This window comes from Camellia sinensis, chromosome 14, assembly GCF_055761805.1.
Source record: "Camellia sinensis isolate YWXY chromosome 14, ASM5576180v1, whole genome shotgun sequence".
Classification (NCBI taxonomy): Eukaryota; Viridiplantae; Streptophyta; class Magnoliopsida; order Ericales; family Theaceae; genus Camellia; species Camellia sinensis.
Window position 1 is genome coordinate 8,125,666 of NC_138974.1, and position 16,870 is coordinate 8,142,535.

A 16,870-nucleotide genomic window follows, 5' to 3' on the forward strand; every position below is an offset into this window, starting at 1 on the left:
CAGCCTTAGGATCAAGCTTCCCACGAGTCCGAGGTTGAAGATGAACAAAACAGACACTACCAAAAACCCGAGGCGGAAGAGAAGAAGTGGGATACGTCACAGGAAGAAGCTCAAGAGGAATTTGAAAGTGGAGGACACTAGAGGGCATACGGTTAATAAGATAAGCCGCGGTAAGAACTGCATCCCCCCAAAAGGACTTAGGAACGTTCATGGTAAACAAGAGAGAGCGAGCAACCTCAAGTAGATGGCCATTCTTACATTCAGCAACTCCATTCTATTCAGGAGTGCCAACACAACTAGTCTGATAAAGAATGCCATGGTCGTCGAGGTATGCCCGGAAAGCGCCATCAACATACTCAGTCCCATTGTCACTCCTAAGAATTTTGATAGTAGCATTGAAGAGATTGGATACCATTTTATGAAAACTTTTAAAGCATGAGAAAACTTCATTTTTTGTACGAAGTAAATAAAGCCAAGTCACACGGGAATAACAATCAATGAATGTGACAAACCATCGATAACCAGAGGTAGAAACAATAGGGGAAGGACCCCACACATCGGTATGAATAAGCATTAAAGGAAAAATACTTCTTTTATTAATTGAAGGATAACAAGTACGTTTATTCTTAGCAAGCCCACAAGCATCACAAACAAAGTTATTCCTAGGACAATCACGAACTAATAAAGGAAAAAGTTTCTCTAAAATGCTAAAGGAAGGATGGCCCAAACGGCGATGCCACTGATGAAAAAGACGAAGGGAGGAGCCAGAAGTGCATTGAAGAGCCTGAGAGGACAAAGGTGAGGCAGGCATGGCATCCAGAAAGTACAAACCATTTTGTGCTCTGCCACTGCCAATCATTTTCCCCGTAGCCAGTTCCTGAAAGACACAATGAGTCGGAAAAAAGGTTACAGAGCAATTGAGAGCAGTAGTAAGGCTACTAACAGAAAGTAAGTCAGTTGAAAAATTAGGAACATGAAGAACAGATGAAAGCGAAAGTAAAGAGGTGCAACGAACAGAACCCTTGCCGAAGATAGAAAATAAAGTGCCATCAGCCACTCTAACCTTATCTCGCCCAGAACTAGGTGAATAAGAATGAAAAAAACTAGAAGTACCCGTCATGTGATCGGTAGCACCGGAATCAATGATCCAAGGAGACGACGAAGAAGCACTGAGGGCACTAGTAGAGATACCTGTGTGAGCAAAGTTGGAAGAGGCAGAAGAGGAAAGAGCTAAGGCAGATGAAGAATCAAGTCGAGCCATCAAACGTTTGAGAGTGTGAAGCTCATCCGGGAAAATAGAACTAACATCATTCGAGGCACTGGCAGTAGTCTCAGAAACATGTGCTTGAGGACGAACACCACCACCACGACCACGGCCTTGACTAGGGCGGCCATGCAACTTCCAACAGTGTTCTTTATCATGTCTATCTTTCCCACAATACTCACACTTCAACCGGTCCCGATCAACCAATGGACCCTTACCACCACCTGGAGGCAGAAAAGGTGGAGTATCACGTGACTTGGGGCCGACAACCATCGCTGACCGATCCAGAACAGGAGCATGCACCATAGCACTACGACAACTCTCCTCCTGCTGAACCAGGGCATAAGCCTCACGCAATGTAGGAAACGGAGAGCGACCCAACACCTGAACCCGTATCTGATCATACTCCAAATTCAGACCAGCAAGAAAGTCATACACCCGCTCCTTCTCCATAGCCTGCTGAAACATAGTGGCATCCTTGGAGCAAACTGGCTGGAAACTCTGGTAGAAATCTAGCTCTTGCCACAAACCACTCAACTCAGCATAGTAGACTGCCAGAGAGCGATCCTTCTGATCCAAACCCCTAATTGTCTTACGCAATTCATAGGCCTGTGCATCATTCCCTTGTTGAGAATACATTTGAGAGGCAGCTATCCAGATCTTGTGAGCAGTATCCATCAAGAGAAAAGTCCGACTAATGGTGGGCTCCATAGAATTGATGAGCCAAGTCATAACTAAAGTATTCTTAGAAATCCATTGAGCAAATAAAGTACTATCCTCAGTAGGTGGCTGGGTACTACTACCAGTAATATAGCCAGTCAAACGCCAGGCGGCAATCGCAAGACTACAGGAGCGGGACCAAATCAAGTAATTAAGACCATTAAGTTTGACCGGACTAATCTGGAGAGAAGGACTATCACCAAGAGTCAGACCACGACTCAGTCCACTCTCCTCCTTGCCCTTAGAGTCCTGACCCAAGCTGTCAGCCATGAGATGAGAAAAGAGGGTGCAAAAAACACAAGCCGGATATCAAACAAGTTCACAAATCACCCAACCAGCACACCAAACACCTTCTAAGGCTAAAACAGTCCAAAAGAAGCCCAAAACAGAGCAACCAAATCAACTACAAGTCAAAAAACCGAAGCAGAGCATCTGAACAGAGATAAAAATCCAAAATAGGGCCAAAATACATCAAACTAGGGACAACAAACCCCTCTAGGGTTCCAGTCGGCTCCCAAGGATAGGAGAAGAAGGGACAAACCAGAAAAAAGAGGGTCAAACAGTGATTTTCGAAAAATCACCCAATTTTGACAAAAAATCAAAAAAATTAGAAAATTTAATCAATAATGACCAAACAATCAAAATGAGATTATAGAGTGATTACCCATTAAATTTCGAGCATACTGTAAAAAAAAATTTTTTTTTTTTTTTTGTGTGGCTATAACAGACGTACCAGGAACAATATGGGGATCTACGGAACAATCTTGAAGGAGGAAGATAGTGCTCTGATACCATGTTAAATGTATAGATGAGAAGAAGAAGAAGAAGAATAAGAAGAAGGAATAGAACAAGTGAAAGCTGCTGTAAATTATTGATTCAAAAACTTAGGGTTTCCCCCTTACACACAACTACTTATACTAATAAGAATAATACATAAAGACCAAACCACACCTAACCCTTAACACTCGCCAAGGAAGAAGAAAGAGGAAGAAGAAGAAAATGAAGATGAAGATGAAGATGAAGATGAAGAACTAAGAAACCAGAAATCGAGCTTTTGCTGTCGACCAGCAGTGCCGTATTCGATGGAGAGTTGCTTCACCAACTCTGTTCTTTGACGGGAGTACCCAGAATGATCGAAGAAGAGAAATGATAAATGGGTTTGTAAACCTAATCGTTTTATGTTTTTTATTATTACAAAAGACCCCACATTTATTTAATTTTTCAAAATGGGCAAAAATAACTGCTCCGGTGCCCCTTAAAAAATTCTAAAAATTATGTTTTTATCCCATAGTACCCAGCCGCATACCAATGGAGTACCCACCGCGTACCCAAAGCGTACCAGACTCCTACAAGTTGTATAAAATGTATCTGGTACATTTTTGCCATACCCAGTACGCATGCAGCCGTACCGATACGCATACCCGTAGCAAGTAAGTACCTGATACTTGTACAACAACATTTTTTGAGTACCCATGCTTCATCAATTGTCATCAAAACAAAAAATTTAGCTACATACTAATTTCACTTCTGTGCATATAAAGATTATAATCAATTACAATACCAACAAGTTTTTCCGTAAGGGCAGTGACTAATCACAAGTGGTAAATTTTAGCAACTATTAATTTCATTTCTGTGAATCCAGTGTGCATATAAAGATTATAATCAATTATAATACTAACCAGTATTCCCATAAGTGCAGTGATTCTTGAAATCACAAGTGGCAGCTTATCCAATCGAAAATCTTTATGAATATCCCTCTTCACCATACTCGTGTGAATGTCTTCATAAATCCTTTCAACCCTGACATAAAAATAGAATTAGAAAAGAAGCCTACAACACTATGTTTGAAAAGTTAATCATATCACAAAAGCACATGTCTATACAAAATAAAGCATAAGAACTATTTAATATATACTTACCACTTCTTTGCTTCATCATCTAAGATGGCTGTCAGGATAATCCTGACGGTGTAATAGCATTCCTCAACTGCGTATTTCATGTAGTCATCCCTCAAGATCCTATCCCATAACTCTTGTGAATCTCTACTCTCTATCGCAATATCTTTAGCTACAAAAATCTATATATATATATATATATAAAAACAATGAAAACTTGAACTAAAAGTCGACAAAACCTAAAGAACTACAACTTCAAGAAACAAAATAAATAAATAAATCCAAATAAATTAATAAGGAACAACTATCATACCTGGCTGGCAAGAAGGAAAAGGGGCCACTGAACCATGGGTAAGTTCCCAGTATTCTTAGGCATTAGAAGCAACTCCATTTCCCTTCAAGCAGTATTAAATCACAACAATAAAGAAGGGAAACAAAGAATAATAAACATGTAAATTAAACAATAATTATTAATATATGAACCCAAAAAGCCACAACAGCAGAAACTAGCAACACTCACAAATTTGTAATATAATCCTCTTCTCGTAGATTCTTTATAATTTCATTCCAAAAGGGAGAAAATTGAGCAGCATCTGTCTTGATCTTTTCCAAAACCTTCAATTAAACAATTAAGTTTCACAATAATTCAATTTATCCACCAAAATAATATTCTTAGAAAGATCCAACAGTTATAAAGGCAAAAATGCAAGGAAAAGTATATGTACTAGTGTCAAACACTAACACTCATTAAATATGCACTGAGACATTTTTTTCATTACGTATGAATTACATTAAATGAATGCCAAGGGGGCACCAAGCTTGTGCACCAGAGAAAAACAAAAGGTACCAAGTTACAAAATAACAAAACTATATGCTCTCCCTAAAATGGAACCCTCTTACAAAATCCACCAACAAAAAAAGATTCACAAAATTCCCCCTTCAAGCCAAAAGTGAATATATCGAAGTAAGCAAGATTCACAATATAACCATTTGTGCATCTTCAAAACTCCGTCGATTGTTCTCTCTTTTAAGGCACTGCATTTAGCATATAGAAGCAACCCTCCAAGCCTTCATCACACCCTTCAAATGTCAACCACAAGACTTACAATCATAAAGTTGAAGCACAAAAGCTATCATAAACTAACTCACACCAAACAAAGAAAATAATAAGCTCCAAAAGTCTCCGGCTACATTATAATAAACCGACTCCTCCACTTTTGCACATCGACCACCAATTAGCCAAGGGAGAAAAAAAAACAGAACAAAGCCTCACTTGCCCAAATTTATCATTACAACAATAGCATCCAAAGTTGCCATCAAAATAATGAAAGCTACATTGACGGTAACCCTTGATTTCCAAACATACATCCATAGAAAACCCCTCACCCTTGCCACATAACATAAGAGAATAAACATTTAACTGTTGATTTCCCCATTTACTTTTTCATTTCAATTCATCTTGCCTAACACCATTAATCCTCACTCTATATAATTACATCAAAAATTCATCAAAAGTGTATCAAACTCCCAACCCATAAAGGCCCTAGCAAAAGCTTCCCACCCCACTCCCAACCCTAAGAACTACAAATAACCATAAACCATCACATCTTTATTAGCCGCGATAATATAGAGCTCTGGAAAAGTTTTGACCGAAGAAGTTTTCCCACATCGTTCATCAATCTAAAATCCTACCCCACTCTTGTGTCTCCAATAGCAAAACAAATAAGCCCTCTACCTCATAAGAGCTTGTAAACTCTTTCGGAGGTCCACCCTATACCCCACAAACATACTTGCGCTCGACCTCCCTCCTACAAAAGCTTCTTACTTCAGCAGCATGTCTCCCAAAAATGTCAAACAAGTATCCAGGTCTAGTGCAGAGGTAGAATACAGAGCTATGGCGCATGTAAACTTATGTGATTTCAGTCCTTGTTGAGTGATATAGGAATGGTTTGCAGTGAACCTGAGACTGTAATGTGACAACAAAGTTGCCATCAATATCGTGCACAATCCTGTTCAACATGATAGGACTAAACATATTGAAATTGACAAACATTTTATTAAGGAGAAATTGAATAAGGGTTTAATATGTATGCCTTTCGTGAAATCTGAAAAGCAATTGGCTGATGTATTTACTAAAGGTTTTAGTACTAAGGTCTTTCACCCCATTTGTTGCAAGTTGGGCATGAGAGATATGTTCGCACCAACTTGAGGGAGAGTGTTAAGTGTTAGGGTTATTTTGGTACTTAGGCCTCGTTTGGCAAGAGGCTATTTTAGCCAATTAGCCAAAAAATTACTAAATTAGTCAAAAAGCCAACAACTCATACCAAAAAGTCAAAGATTCTCTTTTCTCTCTACTTTTTGCACATCTTTTCGTAATTAGCCAAAAAGTCATCCCAAACATACAAGTTTTTTTTACCTACCTTTTTAGCCAAATAGCCAAAAAGTTACTAAATTAACCTGTTCCCAAACGAGGCCTTATATAAGTGTCTATTATTATAAATATGAGAGTCTAAGAAGAGAACACTAAGTTTTGGGTCACTTTTTTTTCTCTCCAGCCATCTTGTGCAATTCTCTCTTCCTCTTCCTCTTCTTCTTCTTCTTCTTCTTCTTCTTCTTCTACTGTAAAATTAACAGAAACGTTACCAAAGTAGGTAGAAGTTTACAGCTACTAAGGTTCACACTTTAGACACTTGAGCAACACATGTCTACGGACACAAAGCACATCACATTGCAGAAAATAACTTGGGAGCCAATGATTTACAGCTTTATACATATAAACTACGCCTTTAGGGTTTTCAGGTTCAGGAATTCTAAAGCCTAAAACTTCATATAATTTGATTGCCATAGGTGATTACCCTACAAGGTGAAACACAATACCTTGTTTAGTCAGATTGCACAAAGGCGCAACATTTTTACCAAGTCATTGCATGGAAAGAAGAGAACAAAGAAGATCGTTGTAGAATTATAAAAGCCACTGAAGAGTATATGCCAGCACCAACCCAAAGCAAATCATCGCGAAGCAGCGGACATACTAAACTTAGGAACAATCACCCATATAATCCCAAAACTCACAAGACAGTAAACTTCTATAGTTAATGCAACAACATAATATTATTAAAACAGCCAGCACTATAGTGATGTCGAAATTATGACTCACTTGACCATTGGAGAGAAGGTTAGTCCTGCATAAAAAAAAAAAAAATAAATAAAAAGTTCTTTCTCAGTTACTATAGAAAAACATATAATTGGATTCATAATTTGTAACAGCCTAAATGGGAAAATGGAAACAAGAACACGCAAACAACAAACCTTTTAGAAAGAGGAACATGAAGCTTATCGATAAAAGCCTCGGGGAACTTCTCAAATAATTTGTGGACTGCCCCCAAGGATCTAATCTGAAGATCACAGAAAACAAATGGATAATTACCTCACATCATTTAAGACAAGCAACGAGAAGTGGGAAACTATGAATCATCTTCCTCAAACAAAAAAACAACACAAAAGGGCATCAATCCAACAAGAATGAAGCCAAATTGGGAGCTTCAATTGTTGAAAAATAAGAAAAAAAATCAGCTTCATGATAATATTGTGCTGCAAAAATGAAGTATAGAAAGTCCAGATATCATCACTCAGAATTCAACCAATCTGATAGAAGTGACTTACCTCCCCAAGACGATCTCTAGCCCCGAGCAAGAAACCCCACACCGCAGATATGATGGTGTAAAACAAATAAATATCTAGGAGATAAATCTGCAAGAAAGAAAAAAATGAAAAAGAAAACAGGTATGGAGCAGACAAATAACACCAAGTAAAGCAATCAAAGACAGTAACTTACAACACTCTAGAAAGTTCAATCCAAAACCAAGGAGCAAAACATATATACAACACAATAAAGTAGGAATAAATGAAAGAACAAGTTTGCTTGAACAATTTAACAAGTCCAGCAGGAATAACAACTATTCTGCTCCTTTCAGTTTCTTTTTGGCACATCACCATGCAAGTTCTATATCCAAGTGCACTTTTTGGTTATAGAATTTGAAAATTCAATCTTCCACATACTTTGTCCCATCAATCTCGAACCGTAAGTGCCTTATCTTCAACACTGACAATCGAAAACAAATGTGGGTCTTATAAACCAGGTAGTATCACCCAGGAGAATCTCTATTTCAAACCTAAAATTTTTATAGCTCTTCAAGTAGATGAATCAAAATTTTACACATGAATTAGTGACCAAGGTCAGGGAAAGGTCAGGGAACAACATAAAACTAGTTGACAGGCCTTTTGGGATAGAAGAAGTAAAAAGAATTTCTGACTTCCAAAAAAGCTAAGCTCGTAAATTAAGATACATTTGAAGGGGACTCATCAGGAAGGGTATTCCATGCCATGATCTGTATCAGCTCATCACAAGAGAACAGCAATAAATGAAGAGAGAGTTAAAAGGATAAGTACTTCTGTGAGTTTGTAACCTTTCTTGTTTTCATCAATCAAAATGGATAGTATAATAATACTATTGACCAAAGTTACATCTAAGCCAAATTGTAAATTTAATTAAAGGACAATAACTGTACTTTCTACAACTAACGGCCACATTTGTTTGCCGGATTAGGTAGGATGGGATTATGACTACAGTGGGATTGAGTAATGGGATTAATGGTGTGGTAGAATTAAGTTGGAGATATAAGATAAGTGTATTTGTTTATGCACTAGTGTAGTGGCATTAGTTAGTTGAGATTAAATGTACAAATTACGTAAAAGACCTTGTTACATACAAAGTAATTTTGTTGGTTTTGTAAAATGGGGGGCAAAATAGTCATTTAGCCACTAATCCATCCCAACCCTCCCATGGGAATGCAAATCCCACCATGGGGGAGGGGATTGATAGTCCCATAGGATTAGCAATCCAAGCCATTTCTCTACAAACAAACACGGTCTAAGTGGGGCCCATGGATTACTAATCCAAACCGCCAATCAAACATGGCCTAAGAGTTTTAAATATCAATATTATGGAAATTATTCCATCTTCCTAGTACCCATAACTAGCTCTTGCATACTAATACCAACTTTTAGTGATATGATATCATGTAAAATAAAGCATGGTTAGAAGGCCAATCGTACCACTTCCATATCCTCGACGAGTGCAACTAATTATGCCACCATCAGAGATCCAAAAGACTATGTAACACGGACTCTTCAAAATAAGTCAAATACCCGTGTCAGACATTCGACACTCGGACAAGGATATGGGATATGTGTCAGATACTTTTTAACGGATACTTCTTATATAATTAGATACAAATGTGGGCCGCAAAGCTTGGGTTATGGCAAAGAATAATGGAGTTCAGGGTTGGACCTGTGAGACTAATGGAGCGAGCTCTTCAGCATGTCACTTAAGCCCAAAGGGGCCTAAATTGGGCCCACCTAGGTTACCCCAGGTCAGTTCCCCTTTTGCTAGGTGGGTCGGGTTGGCACGAGCAGTGGATATGATGAACTGCAAAGGCGAATCCAGGAGAGCCGGGTCTGGTGGAGATGGTCAATGTCAATATGCAGCATCGCTCATCCAAAACACAGTTGGGCTGGGAGTTGGTGGCCCATCGCGAATCTATCGGCGACGATCTAAGGGTCGCGGCAACTGGCAAAGGAGGGTGGACTTAGTTCTCAAGCGACGACCTCGGAAGCTAACGATGCTGGGGTCAATCCAGCTACGGCGGCACATGAGGGCGTTTCCTGAGTAGATTGCGTTGAACAGAATGAGCTTACCAATACCAAAGGGCTAGCTTTTGTACTGTAACCCCTTACTATAGAGGGAGGTGGATTAGAAGACTTGTTGGGACAGCATCAAAACATGTTCCAGAACAACAGTGGGTTGGATGGGCTAGAGGTTCCATCTTCTGAGGTAGTGTCAAATTGGGTGTTGGAGTGCATTAGGGAAGTTAGCCGCTGTCTGGGTTTGTTGTTTGAGGCCCATGCAGAGGAGGCTATGCGATTATTCGCAGCAGTAGAAGCATCATGGCGGCAAGGGGCTCCTAGTACGAGATTGGGTACACCGTTTATTTCCCCCGATAAAAGGCACCGGGAGCTCAAGAATTTGGAGTGAACTGTTAATTATGATCATAGGAGGCAGAATGTCAGACGGGGAGCTAGAAAAGAGCGTGGGGGACCACTGTTCTTGAAATGAAGCTAAAAATTTTATCTTGGAATGTGCAGGGCTTGCATGATAACGATAAAAAGGTGGCTGTGAAGGTTGTGTTGCGTGGAGCCAAAGTGGATGTAGTGTGTCTACAAGAAACAAAGATGGAGTTGGGACCTAGAGTTGACTCGGGAGGTATGGGGGGGGGGGGGGGGCGGTTTGTGGAGTGGACATTTTTGCCGTCATCTAGGACAGCCGCCGGGAGGGGGGGAGGGGGGGTTTCTTTTTGCTAGGATAAGAGGGTGGTAGTGAGAGAGGAGGAGGAGGTGGGAGGGGCTTTCGGTGTCTTGTTTGTTTCAATGTGTGGAGGATGGCTTTCGGTGGGCCTTCTAGGGTGTATGGTCTGGTGCAACATTCGGAGCGGGAAGGGTTTCTGGAGGAGTTGGAGAGTATGGCGTTTCGATGGGATGTTCCGTGGTGTGTCGGGCGAGATTTCAATGTTATTAGATGGCCATCAGAGAGGTCGGGGACCAATCGGGTCTCGGGGTCCATGAGGTTCTTTTGCTCTTTTATTGATACGTTGCAGTTGGTTGACTCACCTATTCAGGGAGGCAGCTTCACTTGGTCAAATGGGCAGATGATATCTCGTATTGATTGTTTTCTGGTGACTGGGGGATGAGAGGAGCATTTTTCGAAGGCTATCCAATTACGTCTTTCTCGCCCAGTGTCTGATCATTGGCCTATTATGCTTGATAGTGAGGGGATTCGTCGTGGTCCCACGCCATTTCGGTTTGAGAATATGTGGCTACAAACAGAGAGTTTTTTGGATGTGGTGCATGGATGGTGGAGTAGCTATGTCATTTCTGGTTCTAATAGTAGTGTGCTAGCCCATAAACTGAAATTGCTCAAGGGAGATTTGAAGATATGGAATAAGGAGGTGTTTGGCTGGTTAGAGGGTCAGAAAGCGAAGGTGGTGTCTTCACTCCGCGCCCTTGATGAGTTAGAGGCGCAAGGGGGTTTGTCCACTACTGATAGTGCTCGGAAGGAGGCGGCCAGACAGGACTTTGTTCGTATTTCTCGCATAGAGGAGGTGTCCTTTAGACAAAAATCTAGATGTTTGTGGTTGAAGGATGGGGATCGAAAGACGAAATTTTTTCATCGGATGGCGAATGCACATCAGCGGATTAATCAAATTACTAGGATGTGGGTGGATGACCGAGACCTTTGCACGGATCCGGAGATTCGAGAAGGGATTGTGGGTTTCTATCAAAATTTGTTTTGACAACAAGAAGGGTAGTGGCGCCCAAGCTTGGAATGGGTTCAGTTTGATATGATCACGGGAGAGGATAGGCAGCATTTGGTGCGTGCTTTTACAGAGTAAGAGGTGTATGGGGCTTTACAGGCTATGAGTGGTGACAAAGCTTCAGGCCCAGATGGCTTCTCATTAGCTTTCTTTCAGCATTGTTGGAGTGTGGTGAAGGGTGATGTGATGACAACTTTGGAGGCTTTCTACCGATCTGGCCAATTTGAGAAAAGTTTTAATGCGACTTTTTTGGCTTTGATCCCAAAGAAAAGGGGGGCTGAGGATGTTCCTGACTTTCGACCTATTAGCTTGTTGGAAAGTATGTATAAAATATTAACCAAAGTTCTAGCAAATAGACTTAAGACGGGTTTTGCGGTCTGTGGTGTCTGAGTCTCAGAACGCATTTGTAGGAGGTAGGCAGATTTTGAATGCTGTGTTGGTTGCCAATGAGTGTGGATTGTCGGATTCGACAACAACGCCCAGGTTTGATCTGCAAATTGGATATTGAGAAGGCATATAACAACACTAATTGGGATTTCCTCTTGTATATGTTGGATCAGATGGGTTTTGAAGAGACTTGGTGCCGTTGCATTAAGTTCTGCGTCTCGACTGTGCGGATGTCTGTCTTGATTAATGGAACTCCAATAGGATTTTTTCAGACATATCGAGGTCTTCAGCAGGGAGATCCGTTGTCACCACTGTTCTTCATTCTAGTGATGGAGGCGTTGAGTAGATTGTTGGATAGAGATGTGCATGGGGGTCTCCTGGGGGGCTTTGTTGTGGGATCGCTGTCTGTCTTGTTGTATCTCATTTATTATATGCGGATGACACTCTGATTTTCTGTGGGGCTGATGTGGAGCAGGTGAGTCATTTGAGGTGTGTTTTGTTATGTTTTGAGGTAGTATCGGGCCTCCAGGATAACTTGCGAAAGTCAGAGCTTATTCCAGTTGGGGAGGTGGAGTGATTACCAGTTTTAGTTGCCATCTTGGGTTGTAGGATGTCAGTTTTGCCGATTTCTTATTTGGGTTTGTCATTAGGTGCCTCTTTCAAGGCGAAAATGGTTTGGGATGGGATAGTGGAGCGCATACAACACCGTCTGGCGAGATGGAAGAGGCAGTATTTGTCGAAGGACGGACGATTGACGTTGATTAAGAGTGTTGAGTAATATTCCGACCTACTTTATGTCGGTCCATGTTATTCCAGTATCGGTGGCGCATCAGTTGGAGAAGCTTCAGGGGGATTTTCTATGGGGTAGTGGTGGTGATGAATTTAGGTATCATTTGGTTGAATGGGGGCAGATTTGTCAACCTAAGCAAGCAAAGGGGTTAGGGGTGAGGAGGTTGGTGTCTTTAATTGAGCTTTGTTAGGGAAATGGTTATAGCGGTTTGCCTTGGAGGCGGACAAGTTTTTGCAGAGGGTGGTGGCTTCTAAGTATGGGATGGGGAGTGAGAATCGGATTTCGGGGGATGTGCTCACCACGCATGGGTGTGGGCTTTGGAAAGGGATTTGGTTAGGACGGAAGGAGTTTTGGAGGTGGGTAGGGTTTAGGGTGGGCGATGGGTTGTCGGTGCGGTTTTGTAAGGAGAGGTGGTGTGGGGAGGAGTCTCTGGAGGCCCGTTTTCCGTTGATTTTTCATATTGTGGTTGATCGGGAGGCGACGATGGCATCTTATTTAGGGGGTGGGGATATGGTGGTGTGGGATATTCAGTTGCGGTGTGCAGTGCATGATTGGGAGGTTACTCAGTTGGTGGAGTTGTGGGGTGTTTTATATGGGTTGGGAATTACTAGGGTGGGACAAGATGTTATGGAATGGAATGGAATGGGGGGAGGGCAAAGGGGCGGTTTTCAATTGCATCTTTCTATAAGGGTTTGGTGGGGGATGATGGTGTTGCTTTTCCTTGGAATAGTGTTTGGATACCGGGTGTTCCGTCTAAGGTGGTCTTCTTTATGTGAACAGCCGCTTTAGGACGGAATCTTACTTTGGACAACTTAATGCGGCGTGGTCATGTTTTAGTGAATCGGTGTTGCATGTGTTGTCGTGCTACTGAGTCCGTGGATCATTTATTTCTTCATTGTTTGACAGCTTCCTAGTTGTGGGGTTTCATTTGTTCTCTTTTTGGGATTGCTTGGTCGTGGAGGGGTGCTAGGTTTGGGCGTCGACAGTGGTGGGTTTGGTTGTTGGCATCGTTTTGCTTGATGTGGCTTGTTTGGTTGGAGAGGAATCAGGAGGGGTGCTAGGTTTGGGCGTCAACGGTGGTGGGTTTGGTTGTTGGCACGTTTTTCTTGATGTGGCTTGTTTGGTTGGAGAGGAATCAGCATTCTTTCTTGGATGTTGCTTAGGGGGTTGCTTGGTTACAAAATCGTCTATTAGTGGTTATGTATAGTTGGTTGGAGAGGAAGTTTGATCCGAACAAATTTGTTTTTTTTTATTTTCTAGAAGATGTTATTGGTTAGCTTCGTTTATTTTTAGTTTCCCCTAACTGGGGATGGCATTTTGTATTTGTTTGAATCAACTTGATGCGTTCTTAATAAGATTTGTTTATTTATCAAAAAAAAAAAACACTATTATTATATGTACATATTGTTGTATAATTGTTATAAATGTCTTTTTAACACTATAAATAACATATAGCACTATTTTATCTCATATATTTGATTAAAAATATAAAAATATCACTTTTTTTTGCTGAGTCCGCGTACCCTTAAATTTATGATTTCATAAGTCCGACATCTAGATACATACCAGCATCCGACACCCGTACCCGAGTCCATGTAATATAGCCAAAAGAAATAAAATTATATATTTTAAAACCGGAGCTAAAACAACAAGGCATGCATTTACACCAATATTATTCACTCAATCCCATTATTACATTGTTCTACAGGAAGTAGAAGCCTTTTTTTTTTTCTTTTTTCTTTCTTTCTTGGATCAGTAACAACAAAATAAATTATTGATAAGGCTTTCCCAAAATAATAGCATGTATCGTTTATCTAGTAAATTTCAGGGCTGCATAAGTTCAAATAAAACTAGATACAACAAATAGCGATTGGCAATGCCCACTTACAGCAACTATTGGTGCCCATAAGCTAGCAACTGTCAACGCATTATGGTTATCTGCAAGCAACAGCAGAAAATTAAAAAATGCATAATTTATATGATCACATATATAATATTTTATAAACATGATGGAAACAAATATACTAAACCCTGAAAAAACATTTAATTTTGCAATCAAAGGATGCATAAGTGGAGCAGTTTCACCTACTATGATACAATTTACAAGAAAGAAAGAACAACGAGCACTTTATTGCAACTCCTAAGTGCAACTATACGCATTTTTATCTTCATCATTTTTTTTTTTTTTTTTTTTGGAGAGAAATACACAATATGCTTTGATCAAGAAGACCACAAAAAAATCATAATGTAATCAATTACATAATCGAAGTAAATGACAGCCAAGAAATTGATTGCCAAAATGGCAAACAACATTGTTTCTGAACCATTGTGTTTAATTGGGATTCAGCCCGAGTATACCACATATTGATGCAGACAAATAGTTGAATACTTTTAATTCAAAAAGTACAGACAAGAAGGAAATCAAAGAATAGTAACAATGAAAAAGAAAAACACTGTACATAGAAAATATCAGTGGATTGGCCAATATGAGTAGATTTATTACTGCCACACTTTTCTAGTATTTATTCTTCTCTTTACCCACTTACAAGTGGCCCGAGAGAGATCAGGGAGGGGAAACATCATATATGGAACAGGTGCACATGTATGCAGTATGATGGTGATTAAACACAAGATAGCAATTCAAATGATTTACATTTACTGCAGCACGATGTATGGAGAAGGTCAATAAAACAACACCGGAAGGGGAAAAGTAGTGCACAAGGCTCCCACTAAAGTGAGTCTAGGACAGCAAGATGTACACAGCCTTAACCCATTTCTGGAGAGGCAGTTTCTAAGACTTAAACCCAAGCCAGCAGGGACACTAACAGCAAACCTAACTATTGGGCCAAACCAATTTGTACTGCCCCAATAAATTACCTAGTTAGGTTTGCAATTATGTGCCTTTTAACAACCAAACAATACGTTTCAAGCAGAGAGTCTACAACAACAGAAATGGAAGACATCATGAAACATACGCCTACCAAGCACAACACTCAAGAATATAACTCTCATACACAATAATGTTTACCAGTGTACAATTTTCTTTTTTTAATGAAAAAAGATCACAAACCAATCACAAAACATCAAAAATTCATACTCCACAGATTATAAAATTTATTTCAGTAAATAAGGGCGGCTTTCCTACTTTACTTTTCCACATTACTGTATGCTTGAATACTTCAAGATGATGGAAGGCAAAGCATACCACCAATTCTCTTGCTTTTACTTATTATTTTAAGGATACAACACCAATCAGATGAAGAATTATAATAATTCAGGAGAATCCCCTTAAAGAATTTTTTTTGCACATTCTATTTCTTCCTTCGGATAAGAAAACAAAATATTAGTAGAAAAAAAAGAAATTAGTGGGAAAATATAAATAAATAAATAAAAGAACAAAACAAAACTAAAAAAACAATATGGCCTCAAATTTGTGATTCTGCCGAGAACATACAAAACAGTATGAAAAATCATAAAAGATGTTATAATGACCATCGAATCTTAAAGTGGATCAAAGAAGCAGGCCGATTGCTTACTTTTAGACACAAAATCATGCCAAGAATAAGTCAAACCGGACATATTTACAATAATCCTTGTAGGTTCCACCAAGGGCTTGATCTGCATAAACCAAGTAAAAGCACACCAATCAGCATATCACCATTAAAATATCATTTTTTAGGAAAAAATAAGAAAATAAAAGAAATAGAATAACCAATATCACATACCGAAAGAAAATAGGAAAAGGAAAATTTGACGCCCAAAACAAAAAACCAGAAGATAACATACCTGCATTGCAATAATATTAGAAAAGTCAAGCTACTCCCATCAAGGATTCTGGGTTTCTTAGGCAGTGAATGAACAGTTTAAAAAAACAACTGAAGCTGCATAACTACTGTGTCTTCGGCAGTGAATGATCATAGTGTAGAAACAAACTACTAAAATGGCACAACTATTAATGTGACTAAGGAAAAACATCATAAAGAGAGAAAGGCAGATCGTCAAAGTAGAAGGGTAAGTTCCTTACAGCTCTTGGATATCTTAAAGGGGGCAAAAATATCTAAAGTGCAGACTTGTGTACAGGGTTACATCCTCATCTTTTGGCACCATTTAATGGTTTACTTTTTAGATAATTAAAATAAACTGCATTAAAAAGAGTATCAAAAGGAGATGTTGCTCATGTACGAAAGGTTAAACCATGATAACTATACTACTCAAACAAAGCGGCCTCTCTATGGCCCTATAGATTTTTACAAAAGAGGAGAATCTAATAAATCAACAAGATCCAAGTTAAGCATAACACCTCTTGAAACTCAATTAGACAAAAGAACCAAAAAATAACTTTTAAGCGACACCAATTAAGGTCCGTATGAATAGGCAAATGAGA

At 39.7% G+C, this 16,870-nt stretch overlaps 1 protein-coding gene across 2 annotated transcripts in view; it reads right to left on the minus strand.

Annotated features, from left to right (window-relative positions):
* Nucleotides 1-16,870, minus strand: part of LOC145788667 (callose synthase 9-like) — a 99,783-nt gene that overhangs the window by 40,784 nt on the left and 42,129 nt on the right. For both annotated transcript variants that reach the window (XR_014350936.1, XM_082906252.1), the window contains exons 19-28: nucleotides 16,212-16,272; nucleotides 16,023-16,104; nucleotides 14,375-14,424; nucleotides 7,543-7,629; nucleotides 7,189-7,274; nucleotides 7,037-7,061; nucleotides 4,400-4,494; nucleotides 4,193-4,274; nucleotides 3,904-4,061; nucleotides 3,664-3,784 (exon numbers count right to left, since the gene is read on the minus strand). Coding sequence is in view for 1 of the 2 variants with exons in the window: in XM_082906252.1 (XP_082762378.1) it covers nucleotides 3,664-3,784; nucleotides 3,904-4,061; nucleotides 4,193-4,274; nucleotides 4,400-4,494; nucleotides 7,037-7,061; nucleotides 7,189-7,274; nucleotides 7,543-7,629; nucleotides 14,375-14,424; nucleotides 16,023-16,104; nucleotides 16,212-16,272 (847 nt within the window). In the remaining variant the exon portion in view is untranslated. The remainder of the gene's footprint in view (nucleotides 1-3,663; nucleotides 3,785-3,903; nucleotides 4,062-4,192; nucleotides 4,275-4,399; nucleotides 4,495-7,036; nucleotides 7,062-7,188; nucleotides 7,275-7,542; nucleotides 7,630-14,374; nucleotides 14,425-16,022; nucleotides 16,105-16,211; nucleotides 16,273-16,870) is intronic.